The 25137-nt window shown below is 44.2% G+C and overlaps 1 protein-coding gene across 1 annotated transcript in view; it reads left to right on the top strand.

The window, feature by feature from the left end:
- Positions 1-8605: 8605 nt before the first annotated feature.
- The window catches only part of arap1 (ArfGAP with RhoGAP domain, ankyrin repeat and PH domain 1), a gene marked incomplete at its 5' end in the record, with an annotated part of 44966 nt that continues 28434 nt past the window's right edge, over positions 8606-25137 (top strand). The window contains 10 exons of the mRNA XM_080006726.1: positions 8606-9696; positions 12429-12565; positions 13516-13595; positions 13728-13825; positions 15170-15313; positions 15455-15524; positions 15763-15883; positions 23079-23263; positions 23807-23913; positions 24981-25137. The exon at positions 24981-25137 is cut by the window's right edge and continues 43 nt beyond it. Of these exons, the coding sequence (XP_079862852.1) occupies positions 8606-9696; positions 12429-12565; positions 13516-13595; positions 13728-13825; positions 15170-15313; positions 15455-15524; positions 15763-15883; positions 23079-23263; positions 23807-23913; positions 24981-25137 (2190 nt within the window). The remainder of the gene's footprint in view (positions 9697-12428; positions 12566-13515; positions 13596-13727; positions 13826-15169; positions 15314-15454; positions 15525-15762; positions 15884-23078; positions 23264-23806; positions 23914-24980) is intronic.

Genomic DNA, 25137 nt, shown 5'->3' with positions numbered 1-25137 from the left:
TTTCTTGTCTGAAGTAGACTATTATTATTATTATTATTATTATTATTATTATTATTATTATAATCCGACAAATGCGTTTTGACAGGTGGTCACGCTCTCAGGCCTCGACGTGATGGTCATGTGAAGCTTTTGTGCTTCGACCATCAGGGAAGTCTTCATAGAAAGCCACATATACATCACTTCCACTGTTCTTCTATTGTTTTAACAGATTCGGACACACTTTCGGACTTTTGCATTAGTTTATGAGCGCAGCAGAGGAGGAGGGGGCGGAGATCAAGCGACGTTATCTGCTCTGGTGGGAACTCGAATTAGTGGTTTCCTCTTCTGTCGCCTTGTTTATGCGCAGCATATTTCTGTTTTTTAAGCAGATTTAGCTCTTGCCAAATCCGCCAACCGTGGTGAAATGGGGGTGTGTTTCTCGGTGCACGACAATGCCCAATGTCATTCTTGCACAGCAATCTCCAGTGGTGAATCCGGTGTGAGGCTGCAAATGGCTGGTACTGCAGAACTTGTTTTCTGGAGGGAGGCCTGCAGAATTTCTCTCAACAATTCTTGTGTCTTTGCTGTTCCCCCGGGCGACTAGAACTCTGCATTGTTGGGAGGGAAAGAAAAGAATCTTGTTTGCTTGTTTGTAATGCTTTTTCACTGGAGCATTGAAGCACGGTCCTGTAAGAGCCGAGTAAAATGCACGTTTGCAAAACGTGGATCAAAATCTGTGAATTGTTGGAGGAGTGTCATTCAAACACTTCTGCTGGAAGCACGACGTATTTAGGAAAAAAATTAATCTGTTTTGGTTTTTTTCGTCTTATATAGTCTGGTTGAATATAACGTGGCCCCTGTTTTTGATTCCCTCTCCCTAAATTTCGGCAACTAGACCCTTTCCCATGACTTTTCTTTGTTCATTGGTCATTCTTTCTCTTCTACTCACCACTGAGTCACTTGCAGTGAGCAAACAGGGAGAAGGAACTCGCTGAGGCTGTGGACACGTGTAGAAGCCTTGGCCTGTAGTAATGCTGAACACAGCTATAGATGATAGAAATCACATCGTGAGAGCCCCTGTGACAGTAATAATGTTTCTGACTTATTGCTGATTGTCTGTAGTTTTTGTCTAGTTTTGTGTTTGTTTGTTTTTTCGTCTTCTTAAATATTAATGCGAGTAACAAGCAGCTTTGCAACAAATGTACTTCTGTAAATCAAAGTTAGATTGATAAGAGGAAGCTTGCCAAGGTATTAAGGTGAATGCTTTGGGGTGTTTCTCTTTTTATTTATAAAGTGATAAAGTCATTCCCCCTCGGTACACAGAATTTGTCACAGTATACATAGAAAACGGGAAACCCATGCTAGTGACCCACTGTGAGCAATGAGCCACATATTTTGAAACAGGAGGGACTTCAAGGTCACTTCAAGGTAAGTGGTCTGTCACCTGAGAACGGAAAACTACGAATCAGCAGGCCTCCTAGGCACATTGGAGCACGTGTCGGGTGCACATCTTTGAACCTAAATATGACTGATACCCTAAACCTTGTGTTAAAACCATCCCTGTACCCATCCAAGGATGGATAATCTGATATTAATCCTAAAAAATGGCAGCATTATTGAAACACTAGGTATGGGTTGTCCATCCTACCGTTGTGGTGGTCAGAGTAACCACAGAAACATCCTGTAAAGGTGCCGAGTGTAGACATGGGGGCACACACACACACATACACAAACACATACAAAGGGAAGACTCATTTCTTTACAGGCAGGAATGAGTCAGCGTGTCTCTAATGAAAAGAGGGTCAACGTCAGAATGTGTGAGTGTGAGTATCCGTCCATTTGTGTCTAGGTTTCCTGTTGACACTGCGATGTTAAGATACGAAGGTAATCCCCCCTGCACGAGGTCTGCCTTTTACTGGCGAGTTCATAAGTGGCATAAATAATATATGATTAATACGGGATATTAAAGGGAACCTATTAAGCTCTTCCTTTTTTTCTTTCATATTTATAATGTTGGATGTTTGTATTAGACGTGGCCAAAGTGTCAGATAATGAGGTAAACTAATAACAAAGAAATCGCCGTGAACAAAATGCTCAGGCTTCCGACCGCTCTGAACGCTCAGCTTTCAAAAACAAATGCTCGACTCTCGGCACGAGCTGACGTGTCGTGGACTTCTTTACATGGTTATCTGCTCCATCCGATCCGCTGTGTGTTACTCCAAACAAGACCAGTGTATGAAATGTATTTATTTGTTTTAGTTTATTTCATTTTCCAACCTTTACATGAAACAAAAAGAATCCTGATATGCGGGAGTCCCGGTGTGTCGCAGTGCACACATTTAAATTAGGCCTTGTATATCTAATATGAATGAAGATTCACCAACTAGATTTCTTATTTCACGCCTCAAATTTAGGAGTAAAGCTCAAACCTCATTGGCTCTCAGAACCCGGAACTTATGCTCAAACCTTCAGGGGCTTGTGCTCAGAACTAGGGGCTTGGCTGTTCATCCACAACCTACACACACTGAAACAGGCCATTTGCAACAGTCCAGGTTTAGAGGCATGTCACAATGGCTCGAATGAATAATCTGATCTGTATTTTCAGCAAAGAACTTCAAATACATGTTTTGGAGACCTCAGAGACCTATATTAACAGGTGTAAAAGAAGTGCATAATAGGTGTTTTTTAACAAAGGGGACCTATGTTCCTCAACGGTCCTGAATAAGTGGATGATGTGTCGCGCTGTCTTTTGGTATGAGAGCAATTACCCCCCCCCCCCCCCAACACACGCACAAACTAATTCTCAAGTGTATAAGCTCTGTATCGTAGCCTTGTGATGTGTTGGGCATTCTGCCTCCAAAGAACCCCCCCCGCAGACAAAGTATCTCATATCTTGGTCTGATTACATTGTAATCAGGATACAAATTGTAGATCCCATTATACCACTTCAATTATTACATGCAAACAGTATATACAGTAAATGCCTGAAAGACAGGGACACCGGCAAATGACCGCAGGCTGGATTCGAACCTGGGTCACTGCAGGTGTTTTGCCTATATGGTGTGCACACTTTCCCGGTATGCCCCTGACAAAACAATATTTTTGATTTGCACTGCTTAATTGCGCAATCCATTTGGCAGTTATATCAAGGCTTACGGGTCCTTCCTCTGCAAAAGATACATTTGTCTCGGAATGAGAAGCATATGCTTCATTTGTAGACATTAATTTTAATGTTGTTTCATGAAACATATTGTAACCATTAAGAAAAAGAGGAAGAAGAAGAATACATGTGAATCCAGTAGTTATCAAGTGACCTTTACAGCAACAATCGTGGTTGCATCTGTTATGAATGTGCAAATAAATGAAAATAGATAAAAGCTTCAAGATTGGACTGGAATCAGAATCACTGACTGTGGTGTGACTGCCATGATAAGGCCACCTGAGGCCATGTTCTCCTCCAACAGAACCTTTATTGTGTCGGTTTCAAGTTTCAAAATTCAAGATTCAAGAGGTTTATTTGTTTTAATGTGTCCCAGCCCAAAACATATTATTAGTCTGAAAAGATGGAAGTTTCCCACTGTCCTGTCCTTCTGACCTGCTGACCAGAGCATTGCAGCTTGATAGTTTGGTTATTTTTAGATCCTGTGACGTGAACTATCCTGATGATCCTTGTTTTTATGTGCCCAACACAAAAAGTCTCTCTCTCTCTCTCTCTGTGCGCTGTCAAGGGCAATTCCTTCATTATCGACCTGTGATTTTCCTGTGGTTTGTCTCAACTTTTTTGGTTTATTGGTTCCTTCATAATCAAGCTTCTGCTGTTGTGATTTGACTTACTTAAAATAAAGGAACCTTAAAGGTCAAAGTCTCTCTCTCTCTCTATCTCTCTATCTCTCTCGCTCTCATGGAGGAAACAGGGGTAGAATGGTGGTGCTGGACTACATCACCCTCGGTGTGTTATATGCCTGGTTATTTTCTCTTCTTTTCTCCTCCTGCTCTTGTGGTCTTAGTTGTGTATAATTCATGTTTTTTTGTGTGTTCAAATTGACATGCACACATAACACCGCAGGGTTGAAGCAAACCTTCAACCTTTTTGCCAACTCAAAGATGCTGGGTCAATCGGTTTAGTCTGTACTCCAACCATTCTTGCACATACACATGTGTACATGGACACAGGCCTTTGTGTGAATTAAATAGAAATTCAAGTGTCATATGTGACCTGCTTGCACGAATACAGCAAAAATAAGGTTTCCAGAATGAACTTTATTTATTTATTTTATTTTTAATGTAAGGTGCTTGCTAGTTTTGCATTCTGGGTTCCTCAATTCAGAAATAGGAAGTGCGTTTGATCAGAGGGAGATTCAGTCGTTCCTACTGTGCCCTGTGATGTGCGAACGATAAGAGGAAACACTTAACAGGAAAACGAGTTGCATTTATTTCACCACACACCCACACACACTTAAGAGTAATAACTGTATCAACTAAATATGTCCACAGGTAATCCAAATAAATACTAAACTTTGTAAAATAAAAATCATATGAATGAAATAATAATAATAATAATAATAATAAACTGCGTCGGCTTAAATTCTGGTCAGGAAATAGTCTCCCTGTTAGAGAAGTGTTGGATTTACAAGTAAAGTATTTACAGAAATACATGCAGTCTTTACTAAATTAAGTCTTATAGCAACGGAAAGCAACAAGGACGTGTGATGCAGATGGGGACAGTGGGCAGGTGTGGGGGGGGCTGATGGTGCCATACATGCCCCTTGATGTCCATTGTGCCCTTTTTATGTTTCTCTTTTTTGAATGGGCATCGAGACTAGTGAAGACATCTAGTGAAATAGACGAGGCAGGGCTATGTGGGCGCTTCGCTTTCGCTGTTGGAGAGAAGAGGGAGCGAGGAAGCACAGCTGCTAGAAGTATATCCATAGTGTGGAAAATGAGTATCGAGCTTTGTCAGTTACGTGTGTGTTGCCCGTGACATCACGGATGTGCCATTTTTTCGGTTTCGTTGCAGTAAGCGACACAAGTTTTCAACTAAGTCCAGTATCCAACCCATTTAGTGATCAAATTAATTCTTCAAACTGGATTCAGCATGTAAATTGGGCACTGGAAGATGGTCGATTGAGTTTCGTGATGATTCCGCGGGAAAACTTGATCTCCGTCGACCAGAAGATAGCCCGGCAGGTTCGTCACGTTCAAAAACTGGCAACTGCTCCCGCAAAAAACAAACACGGTACCAAAGAACTGCGGGAAGGGGAAGACAGCTTAAAAGTAGTGGTGCCTCTGTCGTTGACCAGAGAGCAAGGACGACAACGTAGCCTGTGACCACCTCAACTGCACAGTTGTGTGGTTCCATCTAAGTTGTGTGGGGCTACAGCATGTACCCGACAAAGAAGACAGTTGGATCTGTTCTCCTTGTTCCACCTACTCCCAAGCAACTGCAGGGCAATGCCTTTTTTAGTTGTAACTGGTGTTTTTCTTGTTGATATAATGTAATATATACATATTAGATCATATATACCTATGACTACATATACACATCATTTACATTGTACATATTTCTAGACAGTGCAACCCTCCTCTGCGATCCAATCTCTGTGCTATTATCGACGTTCCAGTGCAATTTCTTACATTTGTAGTATTATCCTACACACCGTGTGTATTACAAATATGTCTGCAATTACCCTGTGACTATCCATCATGATCATGTTTGTATAAGTGAAAGCTGGTTTGTATGTATGTACTGTATGTTTTATTTATTTTTTATTGTTTATCACTCACTCTTCTCCCTTACTTTTGACTCTAGAGCTGCTGTTACAAGTGAATTTCCCTGGTGTGTGATTGATAAAGTGTATCTTATCTTGATGCTGCTCATGTTACTTGCTTCTTGTTTACGTACGCATAGCACCCCTTCACAACAATACAGCATCCATTCTTTTTTCCTAAAACACATCACTACTATAAACATATACCGCCTCAGAAAATCACTAATGTGCTTTTTCTGAGAGAAAAAGTCAGAACAGGGAAATGCAAATGTTTTTTCTGAAACCTGGAGTGTTAGAAAGGCAAATGCGAGGTGTTAGTGTGCAGAATGCAGGTAAATCAACCATTAAACCTTAAGCTGTGTTCACCACATTTGCTTTCCATATTTCATTTGGCTATCAAAGTGTTGATGACAAGGAAACAGTCGAGAACAACACATTTATGAAAAAAATCAATACTTTACTGTACATGCAAGACAGGGTCAAATGCCATTTTGAAATGCATAACGGAAGCACTTGTCAAGCAGAGCGTGCAGTATCTGTGTGTGTAATGTCTGTGTGGTCCAGATTTAGGGATGGTGACCAGTCTCCATCATCTCGTATGTAGGTTGACCTGCAATGATATGAAAAGTTTTTAATCGTCACACAGCACACCACACTACAACACATGCACGCACACACACATGCTTTGGATGGTGGCCGGTGAAATGAGGCCTCTGCGTTTAACCCATCCTGGCTTGTCCTTCCTCCGGGGGCACAGCCAGGAGCAGTGGGCAGCATTCGTGGACGCGCCCGGGGACCTGGTGATGAATGTCTTGGGTGTTTTTGGGGGGGGGGGAGGTCCTTACTGACGTTAGGTGGAGGAAACCCCATGTGAGCACGGGGAGAACATGCAAACTCCACACAGAAAGGCTCCTATTTGGGAGATAACCCGCCCGGAGCACGGTGCCAACAGCGCCCCAGGCGGGAATCAAACCCAGGACCTTCTTGCTGTGAGGCAGCAGTGCAATGCCCCAGAAAGTAGAAATGTAATTATAATAAAAGCCCCTCTCAGGAAGTGTGATATGTTCATGACAACTGATGCTCTAAATATCTTAATTAATGATGATATTAATCTGCAATGAGAAGTATGTAAATTTGGTGATTATCTACATAAATAAACATTGTAACATCAGTTATCATGATGAAGATACTGATGGATTATTAATTGATGCTATTGTAAAACTCAATTTGATAGTAGGCTCGTACAGAGCCTTTTTATGCTCATGCAAAATGTGAACTTGCAGAGTCAGGCGGACAGTGTCAACTGTGTCAGCGCTCTGGAACTAAAATACATACTAAAGGATGTAGCGCAGGATGGCAAAATAACATGCCTTACAGTAAATGCATGACTTTATATACACACACACACAGACACACACACACACACAAACCAACGGAAACTATTAGCCATTTATGTAGCCACATTAATTTTGGAAATGTGCTGGGGAGGGGTTTATTTGAAATTGTTGAAGATGTGTGATCAAAAATGATCGTTTGTTCATGTCATCGTCCATCTCAGTGTTTCATATCTGCATGACTCAAACCCCAGAAATAATATGATCCTTGATTGGCTGCGTCAACACCACAGTCAAGCCAAGTTGCCTCATCAGGGCTCAGTATTGTGACCCCTCTGCATTCTAGATGAGAAATACCTTGAGGAAATGACAACCAGACTGTTTATAAATCACACTTAGGCATAGTATTTATTTGGAACTTTATTTGAAGCTCTTAAGTGCTAAATGTCAGACATTTTTATAGCTGAAACTATTACTACACTAATTAGTTTCAAGTTCAACCTTTATTTATCCAACGTAGGTTGGCCGAGCATGCATTCTTGCATGCATGCAATGCCGTCTTTCATACTCATACAGTTAGACCACGCAATACATGTGGTAAACTGTGGTTTAAGCGATGTTTGAAACAACTACAGTGACCAATGCCATTTAAATCCCTGCTGTTGACAATTGATTCAATTCTCGTATTGACACAAGTTCAGTCAGCTGAAGTTCTCTCTGTAGGCCGTTCAGAAACCGTCGAGAACTTTAAAGTCTGGAAACGAGCCTTGGGAACCTTTACCTTAAGGCTGAAAGCTTGGGGCTGAACGCTAACAGGAAACCATTGCTGAACACAGCCCCGCCAATCCAATCCACCGACCTGACGAAACACATCCACGATGAGCAGTTTAAAAACCAGTTCCTCTTTTCACGGAGAGGATGATAAGACTCTTTATCTAACACTTACTCTAGAAAGGGAGAAGCGCGCTGAAGAAGCATTTAAATTGGTGTTCGGGTTTTGTGACAGTGCAAAGTTGTTTTGGCGGCATCTGCAGTAGAAGCAGGCTGCGTTTGCCTGTTTCGTCCCTGGGCCAGTTCAGCCCTCCTTAGGCAACATGCTGGGCTCCAGGCTCCCCCAGAATGTCCGTATTGATACTGAACTGAGCATGGACACCTGATCAACACAGTCCACTTTCGGTTGCCAGTGCTGGCTCTCTCCGCCTGCAGATGCCGCCAAAACCACCCCTCACTGCCACACGTTCAACGCTCGGAACTGTTAAATGTTAAAATGCCTTTAAGCTTTTAAGATTGAAGATGTGCAAGGAGGATGGAAGGCTTGTGATCAAATGTTTTTTTGTTTTTTTCTTCTTTTTTTTTCCTTTCTCATCTCACGATATTTAATTTTCAATGTTATCTGAACGGAGCAGTGGTTTTTACTTCATTGTCACCATCCTGTTCATCATCTTTATTTTTCTTTTCCACAGGGGGGTCGTGAGCCATGATCTAAAGGGTGTTCTTCTCATGCTACAAAGACACTAACTGGCGATGTCACATTCCGAATTTGGCACGTTGACTTGGGATTGGCTGTGTGCCCTGCGTCTGGAACAGTATTCCAAGGCGTTCAGCGACGCAGGGCTTTCAACGCTTGGAGAATGTCAGAACTTGACCCAGGAGCAGCTGGAGAGGATGGGGATTTCATTGCCGGGGCATCAGCGACGCATCCTGGCCAGCCTACACAAATCGCACCTCCACCTTCACCCCGACGCACCACCTGACACGAACTCCGCGCACCCACCCACCGAGAGAGCAGAATACGCAGAGCAGTGGGAGCAGGGTCATCCTAGCGTTCACGGAGAGAGACCAGTGGCGATACCGGGGCTGGAGAGACCCGTCCCAAAGGCAAGGGAGAGGAGAGAGCCAGAAGCGAGGGAAACCACACCTATGCCGAGGGAGAGGCAGAAGCTGATTCCTAAGCCGAAGGGGGGAGGAGGAGGAGGAGGAGGAGGCGAGGAAAAAGGGAACCTGGTCTTGAGAGAAAGGAAAGTGGAAGAGAAGGACCGTGAGGTGGATGGCGACAGGGGAAGGCCAGTGCCCAAAGAAAGGACTAAGCATCGCTCTACTCACCCTGGGGACCTCCGGCCTGAGCCCTCGTTGCCCCCCATTCCGCCACGTAGCACCCCGAACTGCCCTCCACAGCGCTTTACCCCAAGCCCCAACCCTTCATCCCCTCTATCTACGTGTGCCGCAGCTGAACTGGGCAGCCCGTCGCCTCAGGCTCCTGTCCTGCCCAGTAGGGGCCTGGGACCCAGCCCTACCTCCACCCCCAGCCCTGCTCAGTCCTCTCTCCACCCTCCCAGCAGTCTGCCAGTACCCTTCCCCTATCCTCGGTCAGAAAAAACAAGTCTCCCCCCATCGGCCCGCCAGAAGGGAATCGAGAGACAGCGAAAGACTTTGCCGGTCTCCCCGACTGTCCCCTGCTCCTTGTCACCATCCGTGGCCTCCCCTTCTTCCCCAGTTGAGTCCAGGGAAGACGGAACCGCTCCACCTCTTCCTCTAAAAGTCAGTGCGAGACCGTCTCAGGCCTGGCGGCGGCAGCGGCAGGTGGTGCGGCCGCCGACAACCTTGCTCTCTCAAAGGTGAGTTTGTCTGTATGTCTAAACTGTGTGTGTCAAGTAAGCTTTGGAAATTGAGTTTCCTACAGTTAGCTTGTTGGCATGAGAGTGTCATGACTGCGTATGTGATAATTGTATGATCATTTTAATGCACGTGTGATTAATTGTCAAGAATCTACTCAATCCAGAATTAAGCCGTGGTTACAACAGGTTTGACTGTCCACACTCGATTTCACCATCTTTTTGCACATAAGAAAACAATGCTGTCATCTAGTGGACAGTCTCATTAAGTGTAGCTCCCATTTATTTTGAGTGGTAGCAGACGTCGTTCAATCTGTTATTTGCAATACTTCTAGAAATTGGGTGAAACAGACGTGCCACATTTCTACATTTGTTAAGGATCCAGTAGCTATAGAGGACATTCCCAGTCTTTCTCAGGATAACGCAGTGCATGCTCTGCCCATATTGGCATTTCTGCAGAACTAAAATATGCATTCACTGTTTGAGTGTGGTCTGTGCAAGTGTGAAGAGTTTTATTTTTTTTGTTTTTTGTTTTGTTTTTTTGCCTGCAGTTGTGGTTAAAAAAGTCTTGATTTGTCTAGTTTTGATAGGTGTTTCTCTCAGTTCTTTCCACATCTATTCACCCCCTTTGAGTGGCTGGGCTTGTTGGTTCACATGTAGTGCCAATAAAACATTCCTCAACTTCCCCCTTCCACATTAACATAAATCTGTTCTGTTGGCTACAGTTCTTCTATTCATTAACTTAGAGGATCTGTAAAAAAAAAAAAAAGGCCTTAATGATCAGCTATCTGGATTGATATTATCAATCAATTCTGTGCAATTATTTTTATGTCTAAAAAAAAAAATCTGTGCAAATTCTTTCGCTGTTTCTCATTCTGTGTTCTTCCTGCTAAGCTGGAGAGAGAGCGAGGAAGTGACAATAAAGAACAGAAGCTGCTGGGATTGATTGCCCCTCATTAGCTTGTAAAAACCTAGTGATAAAAATGAAGCACACACAACCCACTCTCGGTTTCCTCGTCCACGCTCCCTTGTGGCCCCTCCCCCCTGTTCTAGAGGCATCTGCTTCCTCTTCGCTGCCTTCCTTCCGAGTTGTTGCGTCTATATGTGTTTTTGTTACAGAGCTGTGGAACATGCTGGGACAGGTAAGAGAGAAACTTGAAACTCGCATGATATAACCTGCATATTTCACCTGCCACTCTGATTTTCATTCCCTCCCTCTATTGAACCTCTATCTATCTGTGAAAGTCTTTCTGAAGGTCCTTATTTTTTCCGTTGTGTTCAGGCTATCTCTCGCGCACAATGAATGCAACTGTTTTGTCAAGTACATTATCGCGTGTGACAGTCATTGGAAATCTTTTTGTGTGTGACTGTGACTAACTTTCATGTGAAATGCAGTCCATAAAAATGTGTGGTATTAAAACAAATTGGTGTTAAAACAAAATGTTGTGTGTGTGTGTGTGTGTGTGTGTGTGTGTGTGTGTGTGTGTGTGTGTGTGTGTGTGTGTGTGTGTGTGTGTGTGTGTGTGTGTGTGTGTGTGTGTGTGTGTGTGTGTGTGTGTGTGTGTGTGTGCGTGCAAAGAAAGGGTCATTGTTTCTCCACTATGACATAGTGGCAGGGGTGAGAGCAGATTAAATTTAGTAGCCAGCTACAAGTCCTGACTCTGGACAATGGGTCGTCATGGCCATATATATTTGTAAATCAGTAAAGGACCCTGCAATTGTATGTAAAAACCTTTTTTTCTTTCTGTCCTTTTTGCTTTTATAAATAGCGATTGTTGTGACATGGACGAAAAGGAAATGGACAGGACAGTAGGACGGGAAAAAGAGGAACTTTCCCAACACTGGGTTGCTGGGGCAGCTCTGTGTGTCCACTCGAGACTTTCCCACAGGTTTATTGAAGCGTGGCAATCTACGTACATTAATGTGCGGCTCGGGGCGGTGCTGCAGTCACTCTGAGTCAGGCGGGGTGCGTGGGGATTTCTCCACTCTGCTCCCTACGGTGTGATCCCCACCGACACTCACAAGGGTCCCCCAATGTGGTGGAAAAGAAAAGTCAATAACTTCTGATTTGGATTTTGTAATCTAAATGGGATATGAAACGATTGAATAATACATGGATATTCCTGTCTATTTATGTGCCAACGTCTGGAGCTTTGATGCGCGTCGCATCACTCTGGTAAAGGGGCCGAAAATTTGCGTTTCGCCCCGGGTGTCCTGTTTACATCAGAGCCGATCGGAGGTGGAGCCCAATATAACCTGTGTCTATTGCAGGGTTTTTCCTTTCCCACTGATTACAAATGCCGGATGTTAGCGGGTGTTACCGGATTTTTTGGTGCAGTGGGAAATGGGCGTTACAGAGCCATCCAGAGGTATGCTGTTTGTTTACATGGGGACAGTATCTCCCAGTAGGAGGCAGGTTGGGGCTTGCTGCCTGCGTTCACAGGTAGAGAGCGAGAAATGGAGTGTGTTATAGCTATAGCTATAACCACCACTTAGTTCTGTGCAGCATGAGGACCACAAACCTGATTTGTGTCCATTGTAGCAGTGGACCGATGTAGAACTAGGTAGCCACCTGAAATAGAACTCAAGACCCGCAAAGAGGACGGACATTGTTTTAGACAAGGGATGTATAAAATCAGCCGTTTGCTCGGGCTTTTCAGCCAATCTCTTGACTCGACACCGCTGGCCGAGGACCCTTCTGCTAACCATCCTTCCTCCACCCCTTCCCTCCTCAGTCTGGCCTTTAGTGGCACGGCCACCGATGAAACGCAGATGGAGCTGGCTCCACCCAACCAGGAGGACCCTGCGCAGAGCAAGCCGGCTCAGCCAGCGCTGCCCGCCAGGAGGATCAATGAGCCTCCTCCCAGAATCAGTGAGTAGAGTGCAAGCTCCACCTCATCCTCCTCAAACTTACCTTAGATCTGATTCTGTCTTTTGCACCAGCCATCGAATACCCACGTGAACCTGTTTTCTTTAAGTTATTATAAACAACTCTCTAATAGGCCCCTTAATATCACAACATGATTATACAGTATATAAAGTACTCAATGTTTATCTTAAGCTATTTGTAGTTCAACCAGTTGTGCTCCTGCATAGGGGTGTAACAATCTGATCACATTGAATCATTCGATAGAGGCTCAGCGTTTTATTTATAAATATATTACAGCAGCCCCACCCACAAGAAAAAAATGAAGTCCACATCATTTTATGTTAAATATATGTTGTATTGGCTCTACTTTTATGAAGCCACCCAAGAAGGTGCGCCAGGTCTCCATTTTGATTAAAGTCTGAATAGATCCTAAAAATAAAAGATTGAGACACATTCCTTTTAAAAATTGTTTTAATTGTTTTGCTGTATCGAAAATGGACCTGTGCTAAATGTCATACTGTAAGAACGCTGACTCAAGTTGGTCCTGATCCATATCCTCAGCTCTCATCTTTCTGTTGTTTTTTTGTTTCCCTTTTTGCTCGTTATTTGAGCTGCGGCTTTATTTGTACACCGTTGGAAGAGTACCCAGCAGGTTTCTTCCACTAACAAACCATTTCCAGCCAACACCATCGTAACTGTACCTTGAATTCCAGAATGTGTCTTGTTTCCTAAGATTTGATTAACGGTAAACCGTATCAACTGCCTGAAGGAGTGTGAGAGAGCCAAAGAACCAAAAACTGTCCTGCGTCACCCGTTTCCATGATGAATACAATGATTTTGCAAAGCATAACAATATGCCAACTTGGGTCATATTGAAGCCATTGCATTCTTCCAGTTAAGACTTACCTTTCTAGCATGAACTTTTCCCCTCCCCTCTTCTCCGGCTCACCCAGGATCAGGCTCGGATGAAGATAATTCCGACGATGTAGAATCATTAAACTCTGCTCTCCCATTAGCCAACACACTGGAGAAAGTAAGGGTGGACATCATTTTTATACTTTCTATTCAATGTGAAATTTTTATTTGTTCGAATTGTATTTTTATTGTGATACTTCTTTGTCGCGTCTTAATTTATGCTGAAAATGACGGCAGTCTTGTCAATTAGGACGTGTTATTGCCGGTTCCCAGGCTGAGGAAGGGATGTTACAACTCTCTGTACAGCGACGATGAGCTACTGGGCGATGACGAGACATTCACTAACCAGTGAGTTACAAACACACACACACACACACACACACACACACACACACACACACACACACGCACACACACACACACACACACACGCACGCGCGCGCGCGCACACACACACTCAAGAGTGAGAACACAACGTAACACACTGCACAATAATGAGTGAATTAACCTTAAAGGGATATTTTTCAAGTGTTTAATACTCTTATCAACATGGGAGTGGACAAATATGCTTGCTTTATTCAAATGTACGTTTATTGGGAATCAATAAACAACCCAAAGCAATGACAAATATTGTCCAGAAAGCCTCAAAGGTACTGCATTTAGCATAAATAATATGGTCAAATCATAACATGGCAAACTCGAGCCCAGCAGGCAACACCAGATGGGCATATTGACCTGCAGCGACGCCAGTGGCAGTTCTTTTACTCTTTTTCTTCAACTTTGTTTTCACTTTTAACTTTTTTGACTGCACGCATTGTGTAGATCTCTTTTTATCCTATGGAGAGGGATTTTTTTTCTTATCTGCAAGACGGTGGCAGAAACCTTGTTTATTCAAGGGAACAGCTGCTCTCACGCCGAACAGTGGGGCACCCCGGCGACGTTCATTTCACACCGGAGGAACTGAGGCGCAGTTACCGGGGCTGCAGAGCTGGTGCTAAGCCAAGGCTAAGCTAATGGAAAAGCGGTGGAGGTACAAGCCCTCTATTCCGCTGGTAGTGGTGGGGAATGTGAACTCCCTGGCCAACAAGACCGATGAGCTGGCTGCCCTGGTGAGGAATCAGAAGATGTACAGGTAGTGTCCTTTTATGTTCCACGGAAACGTGCCTAACCGGCAACACCCCGGAAGCTAATGTGGGTTTACCTGGATTCACTACTCTGAGAGCAGACAGGAACGCTTAGTTAAGTGGCAAGGGAAAACTGCCACTCTTCATTAACATCAGGTGGTGCAACCCAGGACGTGGATCTGTTAAGGGGTTAACTGTCCCGACTGTAATCTGCAGTCGGGACATGGAGCTGCTGGCGGTGAGTCTCCGACCATATTACATGCCCAGGGTGTTCTTGCACACCATTGTTGTTTGTGTGTACATCCCTCCATGGGAGCACGCAGAGACGGCGTGTGATGTCATCCACTCCACTATCGCGAGGCCACAAGCACAGCAACCTGAGGCCTTCATTGTGATTTCATTTATTGTGTGACGCGCCGACGGCATCTTAACTACAGGTCGGGCAAGGGGCAAACGGTCATAGTGACAGAACATGCGTTAATGTGAAAAATGTGTGGCATTAAAACAAATTGGTGTTAAAACAAAGTGTGTGTGTGTGTGTGTGTGTGTGTGTGTGTGTGTGTGTCAGTCGTGACTCATGGCAGGACTATGGGCCCATCTCACCGCAGGGCAGTGTTTACCTGCCAATCACAGGGAGAATAGCCGCGCCCACAAAACCAGACCAGTGTGCTGTCATCAAGATGGGCTGGCTGGACAAAAACCCTCCGCAGGGGTATGTATGGAAGTGAACAACCGCTGCCTATATCACCAAAAAACTCTAAAGATTTTTCCCTCCGGTAAAGACTCATACATGCACTTTGAGCATCTTAAGGTAATTTGCCAATGCAATTTGGTTGTCTGTCTGTCTGTCCAGAGCCCTCTACTACCAGAGACGATGGGTGAAGCTAGACGTTGACTACCTGCGATACTTTGACAATGAGAAGGTAATAATCCAAGCAAGCAAAAGAGAAACTAGAACATTGTCTTTAATAATATTAAAAATTATATTATTTGAGAAAATGAGAAGCCCTTTTATATGGAGTGGCTGTCAAGGTTACTATTTAGATCAAGGTTTACCAAGCGGACCTTTACAAAAGGGTAATTTTGAGGCTCGATGGTATCTTGGTTTCTATCTGAACATTATACTGATAACTATTTGCGTGCGTGCACGTCAATTTGCAGGAAGTGTATTCTAAGAGGATCATCTCCACGGCCTTCATCACTGACGTGCTGTGTGTGGGAGAGCTGAAGTTTGAGGTGGTCACCAACAACCGCAACTTCCTCTTCAGGGCGGAGAATGAAGGTCTGCTTGTTTTCATTTTCTTTGAGTGTGTAAAGCAGGGGTGCCCACACTTTTTCAGCTTGTGAGCTACTTTTAAAATGACCAGGTCAAAATGATCTACCTCCATTTAAAAATGCGGAATATATTTATATATATATATATATATATATATATATACTGAGTATACTATTGGGAGCAGCTGAATGAAGAAAAATATACTGAGTATACTTTATATATACAATATATATTGGCATACCTTGCATCACTGCATGAACCTTTACAGCACAATACAATAAAATACATTTATGGTCACTACCTTACTCTGATGACTTGCACTGAATGGAGTCGGCCAGGGTTGCATAGCCTGGACAGTAGCTGCTGGTAGCCAGCCTCAAGCAGGCTTCCAAATGATCATCAGTCATGGTGGAACGCTATTTGGACTTAATAATCTTCATGTGGGAAGACAAACGCACTTCGAGTATGACATGGTGAAAAAAACGTCCTCCTCCCATTCCGCATGAGAGTGGTAAGCTTTTGGTTTCTTACTTGGTCCGGCTCCCCCACTCAATTTTTACATCCTTTCTTTAGTAGATATAAATTGGAAGGCTAACTAGGTCATTTAGCTCACTAAAGTTTTGCAGTAGCTTGTGCGTTTTCTACGCAGTGACCTGTGTGTAAGAAGAGAGGAGATCTAAGTACGGTAATTTCTGGACTATAAGCCGCTACTTTTTATCCACGCTTTGAACCTCGCGGCTTATCCAATGACGCCCCTAATTTATGGATTTTTCCTGCTTTCACAAGCTTCATGCCGCCAAAAAACGGAGCAATAAACACATTATGTGACGGTGCTCAGTTTTTTGGCGGCATGAAGCTTTCATTAGACCAATGAGATTGCTGAACGGGTTAAGGTGAAACAATGTAACTGTTTAGTTTACTGTTTAGATTAAATCGAGCGCGCTCAAACTTCCCATCATTTACGGTATTCATTTTGTCACCCTCATCATGGCAAAGACACAAAGAAATGCATATGATGCAGCTTTCAAGTTGAAGGCGATCAATCTGGCTGAGGGAAAAGGAAATAGAGCTGCTGCACGGTAGCTTGGCCTTAATGAGTCGATACGACATTGGAAACAGCAGCGTGAGGAACTGACTCAGTGCAAAAAGACAACAAAAGCTTTCAGAGGGAAGAAAAGCAGATGGCCCGAACTAGAAAATGAGCTCGAAGACTGGGTCAACACACAGAGAGCAGACGGCCGAGGTGTTTCAACTGTGCAGATCTGACTGAAAGCCAAAACAATCGCCACCGCAATGAAATTTGAGGATTTTAGAGGTGGACCATCGTGGTGTCTGCCTCTGGGTCCTGACAGCGTGGAGCATTGTCAAAAAATCCACTATCATCAAGGGGTTTGGAAAGGCTCAGCAGGGAATTTGCCTCCGGATAAAAGGGACGGGAGCGACAATGAAAACGATCCAACATCGGATGAAGCAATTCTGAGGCTATTCAACTCCGATACCGAAGGAGATGACTTCAGTGGTTTCAGTGCGCAGGAGGAGGAAGATAGTGACCAATGACTTTCTTGGTAGGCTACTGTTTACCGCTAATTTTTTAATTTTGTTACAAACCGTGTTTCATTAAAGCCTTTTTATTTTTGTTACAAACCGTGTTTCGTTAAAGCCTGTGTAAAGTTCATTTGTTTCAATGAACCAGTAGGCACCTGCGACTTATAGACATGTGCGGCTAATTTATGTTCAAAATAAATATTTTTAAAAAATTCAGTGAGTGCGGCTTATATTCAGGTGTGCCTGATAGTCCGGAAATTACGGTAGTTGTGATTGCAACCCAATAAACAAAGTTTGAAGCAACATTCGACTGGCCGCCCTGTATGTCAATTAAGTGGCAAATGTCAAATGGAAGATAGGTGATAGGCTAACATCTCAAAACAATTCTTGGATTGGCATGCAATCTACCTTTGCGATCGACCAGTCGAACGGATCGACCTATTGGGCACCCCTGGTGTAAAGTATGGCTTCATGATTTCATCAGGTTCATTAGCAGGGACTAGCACTGCAGGAAAGAAATTCGAATAGAGAAAAACAAAAAACAAACAAAAAAAAACCACTATTCGAATGCTAAAATTGCCATTCGATTGTGTATTTATTTTTATAAATAAATAATTGATTATAGATATTTTGGCTAACGTGAGCGAATTGTGAGGGTTTGAGCTGTCAAAAAAGGAGTCACTGGTAGATTGAGGCAAAATTATGATTTCATACCATTTCATACCAGGGCAACACAATGCGCTTTACAAAGAAATACAAAAAAGAAAGAGAGAACGTAGTTGTCAGCCGGTCATTACAAAAGAATGCCCCTGAAACAACAGCAACAACAAAAGCAACAACAAAAACAAAAATAAAAGCGACTCCAACCACAGTGGCAGCAACAGAAAACAACAGCAGCAACAAAAGCCACAGAAACCGCAACAACGGCAGCAGCAACATCGACACCAGCGGCAGCAACATCAACAGCAGCAACGTACACGCAAAGACGTCACCGAAACCAGAAGTAGTAGCTCTCACCGGAACTGGAAAGGTCACTCAGGTTAGAGATGGATAAGTCAAGGTATAAGGTTACGTTAAGTTGAGGTATAAGGTAAGCGAGAGTTAAGTTTAGGTATAAGGTTAGTAGCCGCAACGACAACACAAGTTCATGTATAAGGTTAGCAGCACCAACAACAGCACCAGCACCATCAGCAGCAGCAACGACAACACCAGCAGTGTCAATACCAGCAGCAGACAACAGCAGCAACAGCGCACAAGCGAAGACGTCACTGGAACCGGAAGTGGTAGCTCTCACCAGAACCAGAAATCTCCTCATCTGCATTGAGTCAACAGTGTGTACCATCTCATCTCAACGAAGTAAAGCCCAGCAAAGACGTCACCGGAACCGGAAGTGGTAGCCCTCACCGGAATCGGAAATTTCAACTGCGTGCACCATCTCATCTTAATCCAGTCACGGATATAGGTGATAGGTGGTGTCTAAAAGTTTTGTATTTTGTATTTTGGAGTTGAAGTTTTTCACAGGATCCTCAGTTGATGATGCCTTGAACAGCGGTAACTCATTTACAATTCTCTTAAAGGTTTCAATAGTATTATTGTTAATGATAGTTTTTTTAATTGTTCAGGTACCCCGTGCTGGTTCTGTTTGATTGTCAATATGAATATTGAAATCACCTGAGATAATTACACAATCATTATCAGTGGAGACCTTGGACAGTATCTCAGAGAATTCATCAAGAAAGCCACATTTAGATTTTGGTGGCCATTAAACAGTGGCGATAGTGGCGCCGCCCCTAGCGGTCGCCTGCGCCGGCGCTCCGGTTATTACATTTCACTGCATATATGTATGAAAGTATGTATATGTATGTGACAAATAAAAAATCTTGAATCTTGAACAGCGATGATTAAAATCAGGGCACTGCAGTTCATAGATATAGAAAGGTGTTCAAAAGACGTGAATTCTCCAAGGAGGATTTCCTTGCCGGTATAGATATCAGAGAAGACAGCAGCTATTCCACCGCCTCTCCGGTCAGCTATAGTGGTTTGGATGAACTTGAAATTAGGAGGTGCTCTCTCAATGAGTGCGACTGAGACATTTCTATCCAGCCTGGTCTCAGTTAATGGAGCGAAATCCAGGTTATGAGTACTTATAAGCTCATTAACTAAAAATTACTTGTTAGTTAGTGACCTTACATTTAATAGAGACATTTTTATTGTTCTGGGTGCATGGCTTTGCGGGGTACTGGGAGTTTGAGTCCGAACCGGTAGTAAATTGTTTAGATTCCTGTATGTTACAGGGAAGTTACGAAATTTCGGTACAGGTATTTGTGGAGCAGACTGACAGTCATTAATGTCAGAGTGGATCGGACTCACCAAACATCAGCAGCAAACAGAAGATTTCAGAGTAGGTTCCATGTTTAAGGCAAGGAGGCGTGATCTCTACGTCGTCCTCAGACGAGCCTTCCATCGGCATCTCCAGTCATCCCTGTTCTCCATACATCTGGCCAGCTCCTTTGTGCTTTCCGCACCAGCATCTTTCCTTAGCACGTGCACATAGGTAGATTCGTGACGTCCTCTTGATCGATGCCCGTGTGTTGGTTCCCACAGGACAAGCTTTTTGGCCGGGAGTTCTCGGTGGCGGTGGCAATGACCTGCTTCTCATCCTCCTTACTGCTATTTTCTGTGATACACTGGGTAGTGCCCCTTTCAGACGTTGGTTGGTAATGTGTTCGTCCTGGTTGATGTTCAGTACCACACGTAACATTCGGTGTAGCACCCATCCAGGGACTTCTGTAGGGCCTTTGTTAGTGTCCAGCACTCGCAGCCGTATAGGAAAACGGACTCCAAGGTGGCAGAGAAGACACTGATCTTGATGTGTCGGGGGAGGTTGGATTTCCACACACTGGTCATGCCATTAAGTGCTCTCCAGGCAAGTGCTTTCCTCACATTAAGGTCCTTTTCCGTGTAGGCGACCCACGCTCCCAGGTATTTAAAGTCATTGACCTCTTTTAGCACTGAGCCTTCTGTTGTTATTAGGGGTGGGTGTTCCTGGGGGATGTTGTAGGTCATGACCTCAGTTTTCTTTGCGTTTAGCATGAGGCCGACCTTAGCACACTCTAGCTCAACTCTGGTCAGGAGATCCTGTGCCTGCTTCACGTTGTTAGATAGCAGGCAGATGTAATCAGCGTAGTCCAGGTCTGTCAGGGTTTCTGCAGGGTGTCTCGTGGACCTTCTGGGTGCGATAGTGAAGCCGAGCTCCGGCTCCCCTCCATTGATGGCTTGTCTCAGAGCATAGTCCAATACTATAATGAAAAGGAAGGGGGCTAGGGTGTCTCCCTGCAGCACTCCGTTTTGGATGTTGAACTCCTCGCTGTTACCGTCCGGCGTTGTCACTTGGGCTCTCATTCCTGTGTACATGGTCCCTATGGCACGGAGTAGGTTGGGAGGAACATTGTAGGTATTCTCAACATCATTCCTCTGTGGATGGCGTTGAAGGCCCTCTTGAAGTCGATGAAACACATTCGTGATCCGTGAGAGTTTGGATGAACTCCATCATGTCTGTAGACTTTTGGACGGTTCAAGAAGGATCCGAAGTTGTCCACAAACAGTACGTTGAGGGAGCAGCAGTATCCCTTGAGCCATGTGTGTAGCTGAAGGACACGCATGAATTTTACATCTCCAAAGCTGGGACACGGCAGCGGGCTGGAGACGATGAACCGGCGGTCTGACTGTAGAAGACTGTCAATAAGCTTCGTAAAGTCTTCTTTAAGTGTCTCCGATTGTTTGTTCCTGAGATTGTTGGTTTCCGACGTGGATAAGAACAGTGAAGGCAGACGGGTTTTGATACAGCAGCTGGTGGATTCTGGAGTCTATATCCCGGACGAGAGCACCCGGGTAGCAGATGGTTTTAGCCGCAGGCAGGGTGATGTGTCGAACCATGGAGGAGCTTACAATGAGCATGGATGGAGGTCCGACAGCAGAGGAGTTCCGAGGGACAGCAGGAGCCCAGCCAGGAGAGCAGGTGGTCCAAGTCAGTGGCCGCAGGGCGGCCACGACGGGCGGAGGTCACGCTGCGGGAGCCGAGGCGGCGCTCTGCGGTGTTGAAAACAGGGGCCCGTGGCGGTGGAGCAGTTACCAACTGGCTTGGGAGCGGAGGCCCGGGCAGGCGATAGATAGTCTGGCGGCAGTGGAAACGAGGCCCGGTAAAGTCCGTCTTGGTGCCCTCCATGCCACGGTGGACTGTGAGCCACCCCCAAATGAGGGAATTCCCGCATATCTCTGGCATCGACTGCGGGCTCCATGGCTTGGAATCTGTTCTCCAGCCGGAGAGTCTCTGGCATAGAGCGGCGCAAGGAGCGCTGCGTGCGCTGTAGGGTGTCAAAAGATTAATTTTAAACAAACACAGCGAAAATACAAGGCTGGTTAAAACAAACTGTTTGGGCGTGGGAGCGTCATGCGAATCAATTTACATGTGACGAGCAATAAAGTTCAATACAAGTTCATCCAGTTTGGTGCACATGGAAAAATTTTAGTGAGAAACATTCCAGGTAATGGTGTGCGAAGTCCGTGTCGGCAGAGACGCGTGAGTGCAGTCAGCGCACCAGCATGTCTCCCTCTCCTCCGGCTTTTCACTGTGTGTACAAGGGAGAGTGTGCCTTTGACCAGAACATCCAGTAATTCCACAGATGTGGTGGTGAAAGTGGGAAATAAACCCGACCATCACCGATGGAATGTCCTCTAGTGCAGAGGTTCCCAAGGTTTCCACCTTGCCGTGAGCACACGGGCGGGATGTTTTTCAGGAGCGATTTGTGATCTACTCTGGAGCAGCAGGAAACGGAGTACTTTGTTTCGAGAAAAGATCGCTCAAACGCCCCCCCTGTACAAAATTTGAGCATTAAAAATGTGAATATATTAGAATATTCAAAATTTATAATAAGTCATACAAATTCTAATGTGATTATAGAGGAATATCTGCAGCCCTAGCAGGGATCCAAGGATTCAATCTATTTACCATTCACCTTTTTTGTGTGATTAGTATTGTGATCGTGATTTATTTCATATTTTGCATTTTTGTATCATTTTTATGTAAAAGAAAAAGTGAAGTGAATTGAATTGTTCTTGCAAAGAAAATGCACGCATCATGACATTACAGAAGCATCTGACTCTGCATCCTGAGTCATACTTTTAAATATATTGCTCAGCAGTAATCACGTCTTTGAAAGTTTTATTTGAAGCCAAGGTTCGCAAAAGGTCTGTCAGGTGCTTGAGGGGCTTGAATTTCATCCTCAGAAGTACTGGAAAACCTTGAAAATAGCCCCTTTTGTTCTGAAGAGCTTGAAAAAACACGATTATCAAAAACCTGTGATATTCCCCCTGGTGTTCTTATTCAAGTCGTAACGTAATACTTTATATATATATATATTTTTATATGTATATACTGTATATAGATTACATTGAAAATTGATTATATTTGTTTGACGTGAAGATGTTGAAAATGAAAAAATTGTGCTAAGAAAAAAGGACTTGAAAGTTTTTGAATTCCATTTTGTAATGCAAGAATGAACCATGTTTCAAGTACATATTATAGAAAACTGAGAAGCAGCAGTGTGACCAAGTTACTAATGTTTCTGTCTGTCTGTGTCTGTCCATCTGCCTCCAGCTGAGAGGGGCTGCTGGATGGATGTGCTGCTGGACTGCACCAGGGGGCGGCAGTGCAACAGCTTGTTGAACCCTTGTTCACCTTTGACCCCAAACCATCAGGGCTATCTGGAGCTCAGAGGGCTGCGCTCCAAACTCTTCACTGTTGTCGCCTCTGATAAGGTCTTCCTCTACAAGAGCCTCGAGGTGTGTTTTGTGTGTTGTGTATAATATCTGAGCGCTCAAATATTTATGTGTGTACATGTTGCCACATCTCACATAAAGGGGAAGTATGAAGAGTGTGCAAAAATGAAAAGAGAAGGGCGGGGTATTGGGTAGACTCTCATGATTCAATTCTATTTTGGTACAATTTGCTTCAATATTGATTCAATCTGATATTTCTGAGATGGCTTACGATACAAATCTGTATCAATATATTGATAATTGATACATGTTGAGAATGGCTACCATGGTTTCAGTATCAAATACAGAAATCAAAGTTCTATACATTTGTGAGTATGATGGTATTTAATTTAAGAGGAATGTGCTTGCAAAACTTCCAAACTAATTATGGATATTACAATTTTTTCATATCTATTTTAAACTTTGAAAATTGAAATAAAAGTATTGTATTTCATTTTCGTATCTATTTATGTAATTATTTTGTTATCTAATTTCCTAACCTAGCCCTATGATTCAGTTGGTTTTATTTCATCCAAAAACCTGGATTGGATTCTTATTGTGTTCTAGGACTACCGCATCGGAGTGGGCATCACATCCATCGATATGAATGTTGGAAACGTGAAGGACACAGACAGGCGTAGCTTTGATCTCACCACACCCTACCGCACGTTCAGGTGTTGAGGCACACACACCGCATACACACACACACACACACGCACACACACACACACACACTTAAAGTAAATAAATAAATGCACATGTTCCATAAATGTATTTTCCAAAGTTTTTTGTGCAATGTATGTATTGTAACTGTCCTATGTAAAGATATAAATCAAAATTCACAACATAGTCATATACAATCCATCAAAGTGGAAGTCACTGTTCTGCTGGACAGCAAGGGGCTGAGTAGATAAGATCTTTTTGGTGGTTTTGGGAAACAGAGCCCTTCTGTGGCACTCAGACCTCTGTCATCCCCCCTAACTGTCTCAGAGAGCTCAGCTGGAGACCATTGAAGAATGTGAAAAGGCAAGAGCGCTGTGTGTGTGTGTGTGTGTGTGTGTGTGTGTGTGTGTGTGTGTGTGTGTGTGTGTGTGTGTGTGTGTGTGTGTGTGTGTGTGTGTGTGTGTGTGTGTGTGTGTGTGTGTGTGTGTGTGTGTGTGTGTGTGTGTGTGGAAAAAGAAGAAAAGCGATTGTGGTATTTTGGCTGCGAGAGAGCTCCACTTGACAGGATGGAAAATTCTCAAAAGCCATACGGGATTGCAGAAGAGCGTGTGTGTGTGTGCGCGCACGTGCGCGCGTGTGTGTGTGTGTTTTGTTGCCGTCTAAATACTGTGTCTAGGAACATTTGAAAGAGCAGTTAAAGGGTATGCATGGGTGTATTGTTTTTTTAGAGACTGTGCAGAATAAATGCAAGTTTGGATGTAAGTGCGTTTTAAAGAAAGAGGGTGCATGATGCACCCACACGCTGTGTGATGGATGAGAACAGGAAGCAAAGCACTCTGACATGTGTCATGCTGCCGTGTGTGTGTGTGTGTGTGTGTGTGTGTGTGTGTGTGTGTGTGTGTGTGTGTGTGTGTGTGTGTGTGTGTGTGTGTGTGTGTGTGTGTGTGTGTGTGTGTGTGTGTGTGTGGAAGAAACACACACACGTACGGTCTTAGCCTCACTCACAGTCTGCGAGCGCCTCAGTCTGCTGTCTCATGTCGACGCTAACCCTCGGCCGCGTGTGCCTCTCCGTCCGCAGCTTCCTGGCGGAGTCGGAGCAGCTCAGGGAGCAGTGGGTGGAGGCGATGCGTGACGCCATCGGTGAGGCGCTGTCCAACAGCGAGGTGGCCGAGCGGGTTTGGACGGAGCCCAGCAACGGATCGTGCGCTGATTGCGGAGCCGCCAGGCCCGAATGG

Source organism: Zeus faber (assembly GCF_960531495.2).
Source record: "Zeus faber genome assembly, chromosome: 9".
In the NCBI taxonomy this organism is placed as follows: Eukaryota; Metazoa; Chordata; class Actinopteri; order Zeiformes; family Zeidae; genus Zeus; species Zeus faber.
Note: the sequence above shows the minus strand (reverse complement) of the source record. Positions and strands in the feature narration are given on the sequence as shown.